Source organism: Colias croceus, chromosome 27, assembly GCF_905220415.1.
Source record: "Colias croceus chromosome 27, ilColCroc2.1".
Classification (NCBI taxonomy): Eukaryota; Metazoa; Arthropoda; class Insecta; order Lepidoptera; family Pieridae; genus Colias; species Colias croceus.
The window spans coordinates 5,234,757-5,253,241 of NC_059563.1; the positions used below are offsets into that span (position 1 = coordinate 5,234,757).

Genomic DNA, 18,485 nt, shown 5'->3' on the forward strand with positions numbered 1-18,485 from the left:
ATAGGGTCGAAAATACCTTGATAGGTAATGCCAGAAGCGAGAAGGGACCTTAAAGTCAGTGAAATAGGATAGAAAATTCGTTGATAGATAATTGTGGGCGTATTGTTTTTTATTTAGAGATTGTATTATTTGTACTGTGGAAACTGAACTAAGCAAAGATTGTAATGAGATCGTAAAAGTGATAAACAATCTAATATATTTAACAGGGGCTATAATTCTTATCGACACGGTCGGCATAATAGGAATTAATTACGTTTATTCAACATGCATCAATCATTGTCACAAAACAAGATGCCAAAGTGGTTTTGGCAAAAAAATCCTGGTCAATTGCTTTAATTACGCCGTTTTGTTCACAGCGTATAAAATGAATGTTTCAAAAATCACCAATATTCACATAAAATGTATCAAATTCCAGGCGGAAAACCTGCTATTAGACGGCGAGATGAACATAAAGATAGCGGACTTTGGTTTCTCTAACGAGTTCACGCCGGGCGCCAAACTCGACACGTTCTGCGGCTCGCCACCCTATGCGGCGCCTGAACTGTTTCAAGGTATGTGTTAATCAAACTCAAACTTAAACTCAAACTCAGAAATTATTAAATTTCTATGTATGTGTTACAATCAAAACCCTGAACCAGTCAATATCCTTATTGACCGGTTATTAAGGTTATTGACCAAGGGGGTCAGTTAATATCCTTATTGACTGGTTTTATCTGCTAAAATCAATTAATAAGGATATTGACCGGCACCCTTAGTCAATATCCTTATTAACTGATTTAAAGAGCAGACATTCAGTCAATATAGGATGGAATAGATTTTAACACTTAAATCTTTCTGTAATGGGCAAGTAAAACAATAGCGAGTCGGTTCTGGCACTCGCCGGCCGCTGCAGCGGCAAGCGCAAAGGATATTAACCGACGCCCTTAGTCAATAACCTTATTAACCGTCAATAAGGATATTGACTGGTTCAGGGTTTTGACTGTAGCATGTGCAATAGTTTTTAACTCAAACTCAAACTCGTTACGGAATTTCTCGATTCGGTCCTCGCGCTCAAGGCCCGCGATAGAAGCTATGCAATAGCTTAATAATATTAAAATTTGTTCTTCCAGGCAAGAAATACGACGGTCCCGAAGTGGACGTATGGTCCCTCGGTGTAATATTATACACTCTAGTGTCCGGGTCACTGCCGTTCGACGGGTCCACGCTGCGGGAGCTGCGCGAGCGAGTGCTGCGCGGGAAGTATAGGTGCGTGTGCATACAGACAGACGGACAAACTACACACATTTATTTATTCAATTGGACTTCTTTTAGAACCACTTTCGAATCGTCATTACATATTTTTAACATTTACCACCGATTCGGAAAGCAGTATCTATGGACTTCTCCATAATAACCGGCAAGAAACTCCCACAGTTGCTCTTTTAAAATCATGTCAATATTACAATTTAATTTTACATAAAATGTAACTTATATCTAACTACATTATATATCATATTATGCTAAAGAACTGTTCAGTATGATTAATAAGACTTCTTTGAAAAACATTTTTAAATTGTTACAACACAGCACCACCGACATACATGCATACACAGATACGTACGTACGCACGTATATACGCATGCACGCACGTATAGATATATATGTACGCACATACGTACGTATAGACGTATGGTGCACGTGCGAATGTAAAACACACGCGCACACTCATGACCATGTGTGATATTCAGGAACAAATACAGTAAAAGACACGACATCTACGTTAATGTATATACACCCGTGAATGTGTATGCACATGATACACAGTCGTTTAAGTATACACAATACACAAACGCATGCGTGTGCAGACGCATGTGCGTATGTACACGCATATGCTGATTTGTGTACGTTCGTGCACTTGACTTGATTTTTATCTGTTTTGGTTAGGATTTATAGATGTAAATTTCAATTTTTTTTGTCTGTTTGTTACAGAATACCGTTCTACATGTCGACCGACTGCGAGAACCTGCTGAAGAAGTTCCTCGTGCTGAACCCGGCGAAGCGGGCGTCGCTGGAGAGCATCATGCGGGACAAGTGGATGAACACCGGCTACGAGGACGACGAGCTGCGGCCCTACGTCGAGCCGCAGCAGGACTTCAAGGACCACAAGCGGATAGGTCGGTTGCTATGGCGACGCTCTGAGAGCACAAGCGACAAGTGGATGAACACCGGCTACGAGGACGATATCCACAAATATCTATATTATATCCCACGGGCTGAATGTAGTCTACTAACTATTATATTCTACTAGCTGTCCCGGCAAACGTTGTTCTGCCTTGCTCTTATGATTTAAGGGGGTGAAACCGAAAAAAAAAATTTTTCATGGGAATCGTTCAAGCCGTTTCGGAGGAATTTAACTATAAACACGGCGACAAGAGAATTATAAAAAAAATAATACTAGATTTCATATAATTCACTTTCCGCTCGACACTTTTCCCGCTTCATAAACGGGAATGAGATGTTTTACCACGGCAAAGAATAGCCTATACCATTCTCTAGCTTCTTAACTATACTCAAGACACTAAAATCATTTCATAAAATAGCTCCGTTGCGGCGTGAATGACAAACAAACGTACTTTCGCATTTCGCAAGGATTACGGATATTAGAAATTAGTTATTGCGCTATCTTACTCGATAAAGTATAGACTATAGAGAAATGAAATTGTAAATGGTCCTTGAAGTCAACCATAACTTGTGTTATGGTCATAAAGGTAAACAATATGGATTTGAAAGTAATATAACGAACTAGGTTTCCGCCCGCGGCTTCGTCCGCGCAGTCAAAGAAAAACCCGCATAGTTCCCGTTCCCGTGGGATTTCCGGGATTGCGTCATTTTCCCGGGATAAAAAATAGCCTATGTCCTTTCTCGGATATCAAAATATCTCCATACCAAATTTCATGAAAATTGGTTCAGTAGTTTAGGCGTGATTGAGTAACAGACAGACAGACAGAGTTACTTTCGCATTTATAATATTATAGTATGGATTGAGGGAAATGGTCCTTCGAGGTTTATAGACTAATTTTTTTGATTTACAGGAAAAATATTATAAACATTGCTTAAACATACATACACAAAAATGCCTTCAAAGCATTGCACTTTGCGAAATTAGGATGTTTAGCTTATCAGCTGTAGACAGTTGGAAGCTTAGTAATGTTTTGCATATAAAAATTAATTATATATGTTTGATATGGAACTAAGTAAAGAGTATGTTTATAAATTTTAAAATGCAGATGTTTTTTTTTTAAACAATGAAAATTACGAATCGTTTGAAATATGTAAACTTTTTTTGTCACTTACAGTGTCACTTACACGTTTTTATCACTTACAAATATAATTATGTGTTTGTCGTGTAATTAACAGTGTCAAAAATAACTAATTTAAAATAAAAATAATTACTTTTAACTAAATAATAATATGACGGTGTAATTTAAACCAAGACCTTTGGAAAAAGTTAAAAATAAATTTTACCTAATTCCATATCAACATCAATATTACATTGATAATGATATACAATATAATATACATTTAACAATATAATATGTTTATGTTGAATTTTATTACATTTCATGCGCCTTACAATATGGGCACAGCGCAAGTCGGTACGTTTGCGACCATTTTATATGTGTGTACGTGATACTCTGTCTTATTTGATGTTTTTTATTAAAAAAAAAGAGCATATGTGAGCGAAACTTCTTGGCAAGACACAAAGATACCAATATCGTCGCCTTACTCCATGACGTGACGGTATTGCCATGACGCGACGATCAAGAACAATTCATAAATTATGAATATGGGGGGGGGGGGGGGGTATTTAAGAAATACTGGGATCAATTTGTTTTTTAAAGTGTTTGAACATTGTGTTGAAACTTGTTCAGAGTTTAATGTTCAATGTTCAATGTTGCACGAAAATATGTTTTGATATACATATGTAGTTCATAAAACAACATAATATTTGAATGAAAAAAGTAATTATTTTGAAAACCTATTTAATAATATTTTGAACTTTGAGAAATATTCGGCTTTAATATTTTCATGAATAAAAAAATATTTACGTAAAATACGAGGGCGATTCAATAAATACTTAGCCTAGAAAAAGTATACGAAAATTTTGGAAAAGTAGCAATTTATTTTTCAACATAGTCTCCTTTTAGTTCGATATACTTAGTCCAGCGATGCTCCAACTTTTTTAACCCGTCCGAAAAATATGTTTTCTCAAACTCTGTAAAATAGGCCTCCGTGGCAGCTATAACCTCCTCATTTGATCCATATCTATTCCCGGCGAGGGATTTTTTCAGATTAGGAAACAGAAAGAAGTCACCAGGGGCTAAATCTGGAGAATACGGTGGATAAAGCAGCAATTCGTAGCATAATTCGACCAATTTGGCCATGGCAACGGCAGACGTGTAAACCAGTGCGTTGTCGTGGTGTAACAGCACCTCTTTCTTAGCCAGATGGGGTCGTTTTTTCTTTAATTCGGCGTCGAATCGGTCCAATAAATTGGCATAGTAAAGCCCTGTAATTGGTTTACCCTTCTCGAGGTAATCGATGTAGACAACTTTTGTGAATCCCAGAAAATGGTGGCCATAACTTTTGTGGCCGATTTTACAGTTTTCGCCTTCTTTGGAGTACGTTCCCCGGTCTGGATCCATTGTTTTGATTGCTTCTTGGTCTCTGGTGTGTACCAGTGATTCCAGGTTTCATCGACTGTCACAAAACGACGCAAAAACTCCCCTGGATTCCGCTTAAACAACGCCAAACACGTCTCCGACGTGGGCTCACTGTTGCGCTTGTTTTCCGGTGTGAGTAAATGCGGCACCCATCGCGCCGACAGCTTTCTCATGCCGAGTTCCTCGTGAAGAATATGATTGACTGTTCCTTCTGAAATGCCTACAGTCTTAGCTAGCTCCCGAACCTTCAATCGGCGATTTGTCAATACGAGATCATGGATTTTTTTAATGTTTTCCTCCGTAGCAGCTGTTTTTGGTGCACCTGGACGTGGTTCATCAAAAACCGACGTACGGCCACGTGCAAACTCGTTGAACCAATTCTTGAGGGTGGCTATCGATGGAGAAGAGTCACCGTACACAGCATCCAAGCGGCCTTTGATTTCGATACGCTCTTTCCCGTCCAAAAATAGGAATCAAATCACCGAACGATATTGTTCTTTTTCCATTTTTGTAAAACCGATCGATACGTTCGCTTCCATAGGTTGTCAAATTAAAACAAATGAAGGGATTGGAATGAAAATTAAAAAAAATACTTAAAAAAGAATGAGCTACATTTTGGTAAACCTATTTTGAAACAATAGCGCCCCCTGGTGATGAGGCTAGGTACTTATTGAATGCACCAGGTATATACGTAATAACCTTACGTTAAATGGATTAGATAACTTCTGAGTATTAAAAATTAAGACATCTATAAGACAGAGTTTTAGATGTTGTACAATTTTAGCTTTCATTTAATTTTTATTTTTTACATATTTTATAAGCTTTTTTTTAGTAGCAGCATGTTGGAAATGGCTTTATTGTCTTATATTTAGATATTTCAGTTAGTTTATTTTATAGTAAATGTTTTAGCACTTTAGCAGTCATGTGATTTAGAATTTATGGTATTTCTTTTATGTGTCTTATATGTTAATTTTAAAAAGGTTTTAAAGTGGATTTATAAGAAAAACAACAAAGGCGAATCCCAAATCGTGATTGAATTTTTTCTATTCCTTAAAAAAATTCCTAGAAAAACTATTTTTTTCACGGTGAATCGTGTTTTTAATTATTATTATAAATTTGATTGATAATCATAATCATTGATAGATGAAAATGAATATTAATATTTTGTTAATATTAATTTACAATTTTACATAAATCTAAATCAATTAGATATTTTTAAACAGTGGTATATATCGCTAATTAAAACAATTCCTACTTTTCAATTTCTATCCCTATAAATTAATTTTAACTTTAAAATAATTTTGAAAATAAAACATAAAATTCCTCTCAACATAATATGTATTCCACACATAAAAGTATATTCTCTAACATATAATTTGTATCGTTTTGCAGAGGCGTTAGTATGTTTGGGGTACAACAGGCAAGAGATTGAATATTCGCTAGCGGAGGCGAAATACGACGACGTTTTCGCGACGTATCTGTTGCTTGGGAGAAAGAGTACTGATGTGAGTAATTTAATATTATTTAAATCTAGACTAGTGATTTGCACAGGCTCCGCATGGGCAATTATGCGTATTTTATACGTATTAAGGATTATTTCTTTTGGATCAGTCTGTATATTAAAAAATTACGCAACAAATTTGTTGTATATAATATTATATAGATAAGTTTACATAGCAAATCACCTTAGTTTAAAATGAATAGATTATTTATATTGTTGCGTGTATATATATACTATTTCTAAAAGCTCGCTTAAATGGCACAAGGTATCGTCGTTTATTTGCTCTATCAGTTTTATTAATAAAATGATAGATTTAAAAAACTAGTTTAAAATAATTCAAGACGGAAATGAGTTGATATCCTTATTCTGAGCCTATTATTATTGCAACTAAACAATATTTTGCACCAAGCACCATGTTGTCCATAATAACATGCTACTTTTGCGCATTATCGCTGATTTATAATATTTTTAATAATATAAATAGTGTGTTATTCTGATTTTTGTCAATTAAACGATGTTTAAAGTACTTATAAATTGCAATTTTCCAGCCGGAGTCGGATGGCAGCCGCTCGGGCTCGTCGCTGTCGCTGCGCAACGCGGCCGCGCCGCCGCAGCAGCAGCAGGCCGCGGCCAATGCACACGCCGGTATGTATACGTGGGTATACGTGGGGTATATGCGGGTATACGTGGGGTATATGCGGGTGGGATCGCGTATAGATGTGTATATTGACGTATATACGTGTGTACGCTGGCACATATACGTTTATACGTAAATATACACGTTTAAGCGTATAAATGTGTACACGTGGGGGATATGCGTGTTTATAGACATGTGTAGTGATATATATTACGTATATACTGACGTATGCACGTTTATAAACCACTTATTTTATGAAGGGATATAGAAGACGTGGGTATATACCTGCGTATCTGTATACTCGGAGGAGTATACGTATTTATATAATGCAAACAAAATAAAAATACAGTTACTAGTTAAGTCAATATATAATTATTAGATTAAATTCAAGGATTCTTTTTTTGTGTAATCTTGATAGCTTTTATTTAAAATATTAATTCTATGTTTTTAATTTTGGATTTTAGAAGAGAAATTTAAAATGTTAATTCAAAGTCAGGTCTATTTATGTATAAGGTACATTTTCATTCAAAACGAAGTTATTATAATGATCAAAACATAGTATTTAATAATAAAGCATAGGATTTTAATCTAGTCATAAAAATAGTTTACAAACTTACATTTATAAGTAATCTTACTAGATAATACAATTCGCATTGTAATATCGCTTAGGGGTTTAATAAAAAATTAATAAATTGATTTTATTAATCGGGCTTTGAGCTTATCTAACAGGGCTACAAACTGTAGGCGAATAGAAGTATCATTTGAGGTCCATTTGTTATTTATTCGCTTCAAACCAAATGGATATAATAATTATGATAATTTAATACTGGTCATATCTACCAATTTATTATAATATTATTGGTATTTTATATGACGAAAATATCGTCCAATTTGCTATCAAATTGTTGTTTCCATGAATAAATATCACAGATCATAATTAAGCTGGACAGGGCAAGCGCTTTAACTTCAATATTTCTTATGTTGTATACGAATTTACAGACGAAACGTATTCTGATAGGTTTATTGTATTTAATTTGATACGAGTAATGGATGTTTTTAACATTTATTTAGGTTTTTCAAAGTTTTTGGATTGATTTTTTTTAATAAGACGCAAAAAAATCGTGCTATCGGTCGTGCGTTATCTAGTTACAACTATGATCTGTGTTTTTATTTACTTGAATATCCATTTAGTTCGAAGCAAATCTATACGCTTATTATTTTTATTGTCTATACAATTATGTGTGCTTTATCGTGCTGTACACCCATCACAAACTAGTGCTGTTGAGAACGGGCTTTAATAACGTTAACGGTTTTAAAGCGGGTTTTTTTGCGCGCGCAATACGTATGTCTTGATTTGTGTTCCCGTTAACAATCGCGTATTTGATCACAGTTTATGTTTAGTTGGAATTTTTTTTAAATCGAGGGGTCAAATGCGTTGGGATTAACGCGAATTAGTGAAAATTAATTGAATTATTATGATTTCTTCAAGTATTTGAATATCAAATTACTTATATCATTTACCCTTGTGGCGTTTCAAATGTGTATTTTTACGATTTTTACACTTTTCCTGATTGCACTTGTGTTGTGTATAGCGTGTTTGTTTTTATTTTTATATGTAAAATGTATTTGTATACAGGATGTGTAGATTTGTGAGTGTCCAACTTATAAAGATATCACTGTCTAGATCAATTTTTGTTTTAAAACAATTTTTTTCCGCTAAGAAATCAGTACTTTTTGTTTTGTTAGCTAAATTTGCGGTGTATTTCATGTACACTTAGTTTTACTTTCTTCACTTTCTATAATCTTGATAGTTCTTGATGTTATATGCACGTAGTTATTTATAATGAAATCTTGATCTTATAATCTTTATTCTGAGTGGTATTGTTCTTTGCAAAAAGTTTGTACTGTATCGTATTGCCATCGTTTGCATTCTCTATATTCGATGTTATCAGTAAATGAAGGCAGTTAAACGCAGTACATTATAGACTTTCTCATTATCTGGTTAGTTCTTATACTATCTATATTGATTGCACAATCTTACATATTGATGTCAAATCTGGTATCCTCGTTATTATAAGGGGTTTTACTTATAGCAATCTCAGTTAGTTAATTGTCAAATCCCGCATACAACAAATAGAAGACTTATATGTAAGGGTATCGTGTTCAGATCCCGTGTACAATTACACATCGTTACGTTGAGGTTATATTAGCAGTAATTGTCAGGTTATCGGTATGAAATCTCTATCTTATTATAGTAGGCTATCGGTATCAATTCTATAAGATCTTGTCTCGTTGCGCGCGGTTTGTGCTAAATTTCGTAAGATGACGTTATCGATGTATTAGCGTTGATCGATAGGTATCGTTTGTGGTATAGTAGGCAATCGGTATAAATTGTATAAGATCTCGTCTCGTTGCGCGCGGTTTCTGTTGTATTAGGCAATCTCTATAAATTGTGTAAGATGTACGGTCTCGTGTTGCGCGGTTTGTGTGGCGTGTACGGTAACGCTCGGGGCGTGGGCAGGGCCGGGCGGCTCGCCGTCGCACCGCGGCGTGCAGCGCAGCATCTCCGCCAGCGCGCGCCCCGCCGCCTCGCGCCGCGCCTCCTCCGGCGCTGAGGTGCGCAGCGCGCAAGGTAAACACCCCCACACACCTTACACACGTCTCCCAAATATCCCATGTCATATATATCCGATACACTGACTATACGCATCCTATAGGTGGCCTCACATCCCACACACACGCTGTACATACCGTGCCCTACGTCCTTTACATATACATGTGTACATCAGGAGTCCTATACGCTGAAATACATCCTGCGACGTACCCCGCACATATCCTGAGTCCTATACCTGGTACTCCTACACCTTATCTATACACATCATATACGAGGTCCCACATCCTACATCCTGTACGCCTCCACACCACACACACACACACACACACACACACACACACACACACACACACACACACACACACACACACACACACACTGTACATCCCGTGCTCTACATCCTATACATATACTTGTGTATTCTGCGTCCTATTATACCCTACACCGACAGGTTGTATATACATCCCATTGGTGACCTCACATCCCATATCCTATACGCCTTCCCACATTCTATAACCTATACGCCATCACACACCCTACACCTTGTCCATATACTTGTATACGTCCTGTGTCCTCTACGCCACCACACACCTTACACCCTGTCTATATACTTATGCACACATCCTGCGTCTTATACGACTCAGATCCTTCACCCTATATGTCCTGTACATAATAATCACGTACACTAGAATTTATATACACAATATATTCTGCCTCGTACATGCTGCATCACACCTCCATGGCACACCTAACTCGTATGTACAACCCACACACTTTATATCCTAAATCTTTTCGATATATTTATTCCATCTATAAGTACACATACTTATATCCATTCCCATTGTACACCTTTGATATCCAGTTTACATAAAAATATAAAATCTCGTACGTCTTCACGTATATACTATGTATTGTATACGTATATATTTATGTATCTAATATTATATCGATATTTAAAACACGTTTTATAGGTTATATTATGATGAAAACGAAAGTTTTGACAAATAAATTATATGTTTATAACACGATATTATATTACTATATATTACATATATTTATTCCGTATTCTCGAATTTAAATCTACAAACAGCAACACATTTACGCTTATAATCCTGCCTCATTTTCCTTACAAAACTCATATCTTTTCAAATCCCGAAATTGCATGTATATGTTGCTTTTATTTGCATGTCTATATGTTTTGGGCATTTATGTCTTTGAAATAAAATTGTAGGTACGAGGGCAGTCCCAAAAGTAGCCGACCTAACCAAGAAAAAACAAAAAATATGGAATAAATTATATTTATTTCTCTACATAGCTTCCTTGTAGTCCTTTACACTTTTCCCAGCGGTGCTCTATATCTTCAATGCCGTGTCTGTAGTAGGAACCGTCGAGCTCTTCAAAATAGGCATTAACCGTAGACTCAACATCTTCATTGCTTGAAAATCTTTTCCCAACGAGCAATTTTTTTAAGTTTGGGAACATAAAATAATAGATGGGGCCAAATCTGATGAATAAGGTGCATGAGGTAGTAATTCAAACTTTAATTCTTCGATTTTAGCTGTCCGCGCGACTGCGCTGACTGGCGCGTTGTCCCGATGAAACAAAACTTTTTTCTTTGATAGATGAGGCCGTTTTATCTTTATTTCTTCACTTAGACGCTGCAACAAATTTGCGTAATACTCGCTGTTGATGGTTTTTCTTCTTGGTAGATAATCTATGAAGATTATCCCACGAGCGTCCCAGAAAACCGATGCTGCCGATGGAAACGTTTTTGCCTTCTTTGGGGCCGATTCTCCCCTTGCAGTCGATTGCTTTGACTGTTCTTTCATCTCCGGTGTGACATAATGAACCCACGTTTCATCCATGGTAATAAATCGACGCAAAAACTTTGCACTATTGCTTCGAAATTTTGCCAAACACTCGACTGAAACATCCTCACGACATCTAGGGTGAGTAATCGCGGCACCCACCTTGCGCACAGCTTCCTCGTGTCCAAGTTTTCAGTTAAGATACGATGTACTGCACTTTTTGAAATGCCTACCATATCTGCTAGCTCGCGCACTTTTAGTCCACGATCATCCAATACAATTTTGTGGATTTTTTCACCATTTCTGGCGAAGTCTCCTCATTTGGTCGCCCACTGCGAGGTTCATCTTGGCAGTTCGTTCGGCCACGTTTGAACTCGGCCACCCAATATTTTACCGTTGTAAATGAAGGAGAAGACTCCCCCAATGTAGAATCTAACTCTTCTTTTATGTTAGTTGGGCTGAGGCCTTTCAAATGAAAGTATTGAATGACGTATCGTAGACCAATTTTTTCCATAATATAAAATTCTCTGACAGCGTTCACTTTCAAGGACTACAAAACTAATGACAAATGACCTAGCGTGTTCGAATTCCAAATTTAAAATCTGCATGGATCAGACTTTTTAAAAAGAGTATTTAATCGAATAAAACTGCCAGTACGTAAGTCAGGTCGGGTAATTTTGGGACCGCCTACGTATATTAAGGGTAAAATAGGGGAGGGTTAAAAAGTTATAGGTTTTTTTGTGTCAAAGTTTTGCGTGTGGTTCGTAAAATATTGTTGTATGAAAATGCATGAAAATTACCTTTTTTAAGGATACAGGTAAAATATAAGAATACTGATAAATGTCTTAACAGTGATTAACACTTATCAAGTAACACTAAGTTACATAAGTAAGAATGTTATTGAAGTATCAGAAACACACAGAATTTCACTGTATATAGCACTTTTTGCGATTTGGTATCACCGTAATTCACGACTACACTTTGTTGAAAACCGCATGAATTTGTGTTTAATTTATTTTTAAGGATACTTTCGCATGAAATTTGTAATACCCTCTCTTAAATGCACTGCACTTGAAAAAAAAAATTTTTCAAATCATTTCTAAGTACTTTTTGCATGTCTTCGTAGTAAATGAATTGAACGGGTAGTATGAGGTATACGATTGTAGTTAAATATAAGCATGTCATATCTATGTGAAAACTATTTAAACGGATGGACCAATTTTGATAATTTTAACAAAACTAGCTCACAGTTAAACGGGCATGTAGAGTATTTTTTAATACATCACTTAAAGGCTAACATACATTAATTTTTATGTCATCATAGGTTTAAATTAGTACGTTACAACGTAGGTTATAAGTAATAACACAGGCTTGTATAGTTTAGTGTAGGTAAAAGTTACAATAATTAGTTTATAAATCGTTGAATAAAAAGCTTTTCGAGAGGGTGTTAATTACATAACAACATCACGCTTTGTGGTTTGATGCTTACTCAAGCAAATGTGGTCGTTTGTTCATTATTTGTAAGTTTTAAACAGCTTCTACAGTCACAACTTACTAAGAAAGTCAGTAGACTTGCTGTCAATGTACTAACATGGATACTTGTTTAAAAAAAATAATAAATTGTACTTTTCATTGTGATACAAATAATAATAGCAAAGATACCAGAAAACTATTATTAATAATATTAATAAATCTTATTCACAATGCAGACTTGTGTTTGACTCCTGTTTTTGTAACTAATGCTGTTTATAAATAATTGAATAATGAGCAAACGGATTGACTAACAGGTGCTAACGCTATCGCTTTAGGCTATGTTCATACAGTAAATAGTGTAAATTGATTAATAAACATACAAACTGAAAATGAGCATAGCCTTAATGTGTATTACATAATATAAGTGTTATGTGCACACGTGTGTGTGGGTGACACTACACCTTAGCTTAGTGTATAACACTAAGTGTTTTTCACATATAGTGTCACTAACGCACTTTGCACTAAGAACACTTTGGTTTAGTGTGTAATATGTTGATTTTGGTGTTACAGTTGGCACAACCACGAGCGCTGCGAATAACACAACATCAACGGCCACCACGACAACGTCAAATTTCAAAAGACAGGTAATTTATAAAATATTTTATGGCTACTAGAAATACTAGAAATAATTGTAATTGAGTTTGTAATAATGAAGGGAGGGAATAGTAGAATAAAGGAATTTCAAATACAAAAAAATATGTATAAGTTATCTTAGTACTTTTAAATTTGACAACATATTAAAGAATGCTATACATATATGTTTTATCAGTACTCATTAAATGAACATTTTTGTATAATAAAGGCTCTGAATTAAACTATAGTTAGTATTTCATTTGGTGATATGAAGTTCTCTTTTTTTAATCATGAAAATAATGATTTTAATGTTACCTATTTATTAAATTTCAGAACACAATTGACTCGGCGTCCATCAAGGAGAACACAGCGCGTATAGCGCAGATGCAGGTAAAGTTTGTTTTGCATATTCTTTTTATATCAATATGCAATCGATTATATTGGGATCAGATCGTGCTGTGTGTGAAAAATTGTCCTGAATGAAATGATTATTTATATATATACATTATACACGTTTTCTTACAACACGTTTGAACAATAAAAACAAATATAAAATAATAAACGAGAAAGTTGCGTCAGGTGCAGGGCTCGCGGCCGACGTCGGCGGCGCCGAAGTTGGAGGCGCGCGCGCGCACGCTGACCGCGCAGCCGCGCCGCGCCCACTACGACGCGCCCGCCAAGCTCAGCCCGCCGCACGACGCGCCCGGGTCAGTGTGCACATACACGTACACGTAAACACATGTAGCGTACACGTATATATACACATATACATGTACACACATTAGTGGACACGTACATGTAGCGTACACGTATATATACACACATGTACATATACACGTATAGAAATAGCGAACATGTGCATGTACACGTATATGTAGACACGTACATGTAGTGTACACGTATATTTATACACACGAGTACATGTACACGTATATATTCAACTTTTTTTTAACAAGATCAGAATCTATTAAAGGAAGGGATATGGCTCTCTTAACACAGGCTATTTGTATAGTGTATATGTACATGTACATGTACGCGTATATATACTTAGGGTATATGATTCGTGTCATATACACACCGCATATTGTGACATGATACACGATATACACATAACACAGATGATATTTAACACTACACTTTTACTACTTACACTATTCTCGACATGCATATACATGATAATACGTGACGCACAAAACACTGTACATGATACATTTTGAACAGTGTAGTTTGTATACACATGTATACATTCACATCGACACGTTTTTATAGCAATAATATAAGTGACATATTGACCGGATATAATAATTTATTGACTTATTTTACACTAGCATTGATTGGATAATTAGTATGTGTTCTGTGTCACATTGTTTTCTGTGTATCATTCAAAATCATGTAGATTGTGGAATAATTGCATTTTTATTTAGGTAGGTTAAAAAAAAGCAATAATTATATTAAAGAATATATTAATATTTATTTGTACATATTATTATATTTATCATTCATATTCTTATATAGGGTTGACTGTATGGTATGGTTCTCTTGAATTAAAAATTTAACGTTTCCAAAAGCATGTTAATAAAAATTCATTATTTACGTACATATAATATTATTTCTTATATATTAAAAGGTATGGATTTCATGTAAGTTTACGGCTTTGATTTAAAATTTATAGTTATAAAATGTACCTCCTTGCTTTTCAATCTTTAATATTCTTTTAAATATCATCTTTATTGTATTCAAAAGTAGTCATTGTTTTGACCATAATATAATATTTATACGCACAAAGCTGTAAATTTACACGATACCTATACACCAATATATACATTTTATATACGTATACGTACACATACATGTAAGACATGCAACGCTAACGTAACGCGTCGCGGCAACTAACGAACAGCACGCGTCCGAACAGCGCCCCCCAGCCGGACGGCAAAAGCGCGGCGGGCGCGAACGGTTCGAACGCGGCGGGCGGAACGACCGTTGCCACGACGACTACAACCAAGACGCACGTGAAAAGCGCGTCGATATCGTCGAGCGCGGGCGTGCAACCGCTCACTGAAGCTCCACACAACGCGTCCGCGAGAGACTTGGCCACTAGACAGAGGTAGGCGGGCGACGCACGAGCGGTTCGATACACGAACGATAGTTTGGGATTTTTTGCGTGCTTTTTTAGTTTCAGCTTTGTAGGGAAGTTGTGCACACATTTTAATTATGCTACGTTTTACGAGCGATACGTTTTGAGTATTATTTTGTTTATTTGTTTCGTTTGTAGGATGGGATTTTTTGCTGTTTCAAAATTGTTTTATGTTTGTAAAACTTTACTACTAACTCACATGTATGTAACAAAAATTACATTCCCATCCAATTTAAAACGTATGATATTATCAATATTTAGACCACTTAGTAAACATTGGATTTATAATAAAAACATCGGAAATTATATTGTTTTCGAGGCCACTTTTCTATAGAATTTTTGTGAAGTTTCAGAGCTGTATTTATCACGTAAAAGGTCCCATTGGAATTTTTATTTATATAAAAATTTGTTATTTTAGCACTAAGGCGTGGAATTTATTTTAATGGAGCACAAATTACTTGTTTTGTATCACAAAATGTTCATGGAATGTTTTCAGTCTAATTTTTATCGAAATTATTAAAATAGACGAGTGTTTAATAGATGAATTAAGATGTTATTTTTGATATTGCTTAATGTAAAAGTAAAACATTCCAAGATATTTCCCTTACTTAGTTTTTATATTGAGTTGTGTACACGCTTATGGTTTCAAACACGTGCTTTTAAACACTGCGTTGTTTTTTTATCGATTTCTTTTGTTTGTAAATTACTTTATTAGTGTTTTGTTAGTGCTGGTTTATGCACTATGATCTATTAAATGTTATAGTTTAGTAAAATAGAAATTAAAGACATATTTTATTTCCAAGTTCATCACAGAATGTACATGTACATACATGTACATAAAATATACATACATAGGTATACGTACGCATGTATACGTGAGTATACTTAAAAAGTGGGTTATACAAAAAAAATGTTTAAAATGTGGATGGAAATGTCTTTAATTTCTAATTTATTTTTCCATTTCAAATAATTTAAAATTGTCGCCTTGTTACCAATGATAGTCGAGCACATAGCGTTTCTTATAGATATAAATAATGGATTACACAAACTATTATCATGTAGAAAGAGTTAGAGCTGTGAAATATGCATCTATCTCTTTCGTTTGTTTTGAAATGACAGATGATTGGCTTCAGCCAAAGTTCATGCTATCCTTTTCACTCTCTCAAGCCCATAATTTCATCAGGTAAATCAGTCCATTCTTCATATCTATAGCAGTTTTCAATTTATTAATCCTATGTGCTTTTTAGTTTCACCACACGCGCTTCCAGTATAAAGAATAATTATTGTAATCTCATTTTTTCCGATTTAGACTTTGAAGCAGTTGATATTCATTGTTATGAATTGCGTATTGGACATAAAGAATATTTTTTTAATTTGTTTAATTGCTTCGTAAACCTAATCCGCAATGATAACCGTAAATGCACTGTAACACCTTTTGCCCTATTTTGTTGATTTGAATCGAAAAATTATTAGAAAATTATTGTTTTTATATATTTTATGATTGTTTTGAACATGAGTGTGATTTTGTACAAATTTTAATTGGAAATTGTCGAAATTTTGTCAGATAATCTCCATATCTATTGTATGTTTTGTTCTTATTGCTCGTATGTATCTTTTGACTAAACGAGACAAAACATTCAATAGTTATTGGTTGATTATTCTACGCCCATGTCATGCGTTTTTTGCTTTATGTAATAATTATTCTTCAAAATTTTGTTTATATTCAATTTTGAAGTGAAAATTCTTTAGGCGCGTTCAGAGTAAAATTTCAAGGTCGCACAATACCGTCACGTCATGGAGTAAGGTGACGATAACATTGAATCTCCAAAGAAGTTTCACTTCTGACACGTGTGCTCGGCACACACACTCTTTTTTATATGTACACTTACCATATTTCTAACTACCATGCACAATATTTATTATGTAAATAATTTTTATTACTCAATTATTCCGCTTGTTAGTTGGTGTTATGGTTTTCTAATTAACAGCATGCGTAGTAGTTTGTTAATCCTAGATTCTATTTATTTAGTATTCGATTAACATAGTATATTTTATAATATATGTATTATGATATACCTTCTATTAATTCATGTTTATTTAATTAGAATTTATTGAGTATTATGCATGAATTTATTAATTAATTATTCATAATAAAAATGTTATATTGTAGTTGTTCTTTTCTGAGGTAGACCTTTAAATTTATCAGTCTTAACACATAATATATCCCATTCCATTCATTCGAATATATCGTAGTAGACATTTTTGCATACTATCGTCTTCCTTTTTCAAACAACAGTTAAAGAATTTAGTTTCTAATAAGTTAAGCCTCAAAAAATATTCATAAACGCATTTTCACTGTTGTATTTATAATTTTTCATCAAATACTTTCAACTGTGTTTTTTTCAAAACTGAGTGCATATTGTTATTAATTTCTATACTTATATTCTCCCTATTATATTTCCAAAACATCACAACCCTCAATGTGTTTTAATAAAAGTACCAATAAACACTGAAAAATCTCGTTTAAATAAATTAATAAATCTCCAATAAACACTATTAAAGAACATAAAAAACCTATTTATCTATAATCTCTTTAAAAAAAGCTATATTCATGTAAAATTATATTAAAAAGCACGATAAACATATATTTACAGCGTAAACTCATCTCTAACACCCGTATCGGGCGGCACGGGCGCGGGCGGGGCCGGCTCAGCGACGCGCCGCGACTTCCCCAACCCGCTCGTGTTTCCCCGGAACGTGCCGTCGCGGTCCACCTTCCATTCGGGTGAGTTTTATATACGTACAGGTATATACGGATATAGGTAGAGGTATACACTATAAACAAGTATAGGTATAGGTAGATACGCGAGAAATGCAATCGTAGTGCTCCCTAACGCTGTGAATTGTTTTGGGCGGCTACTACACCTACCGTCAAGTGGGTCGTCTGCTCCATTGTCGGGTTGCAATAAAAAAATGCGT

At 34.9% G+C, this 18,485-nt stretch overlaps 1 protein-coding gene across 20 annotated transcripts in view; it reads left to right on the forward strand.

Annotated features, from left to right (window-relative positions):
• LOC123703764 (serine/threonine-protein kinase MARK2-like) overlaps positions 1-18,485 on the forward strand; it is a 194,426-nt gene that overhangs the window by 161,468 nt on the left and 14,473 nt on the right. For 12 of the 20 annotated variants that reach the window (XM_045651911.1, XM_045651909.1, XM_045651906.1 and 9 more), the window contains 12 exons: positions 416-551; positions 1,110-1,245; positions 1,969-2,153; positions 3,627-3,635; positions 6,096-6,208; positions 6,753-6,849; positions 9,363-9,473; positions 13,307-13,380; positions 13,703-13,759; positions 13,940-14,076; positions 15,270-15,476; positions 18,161-18,291. In XM_045651911.1, coding sequence (XP_045507867.1) covers positions 416-551; positions 1,110-1,245; positions 1,969-2,153; positions 3,627-3,635; positions 6,096-6,208; positions 6,753-6,849; positions 9,363-9,473; positions 13,307-13,380; positions 13,703-13,759; positions 13,940-14,076; positions 15,270-15,476; positions 18,161-18,291 — 1,393 coding nt within the window. The remainder of the gene's footprint in view (positions 1-415; positions 552-1,109; positions 1,246-1,968; positions 2,154-3,626; positions 3,636-6,095; positions 6,209-6,752; positions 6,850-9,362; positions 9,474-13,306; positions 13,381-13,702; positions 13,760-13,939; positions 14,077-15,269; positions 15,477-18,160; positions 18,292-18,485) is intronic. The other 8 variants (XM_045651897.1, XM_045651896.1, XM_045651898.1 and 5 more) reach the window with 8 other exon arrangements.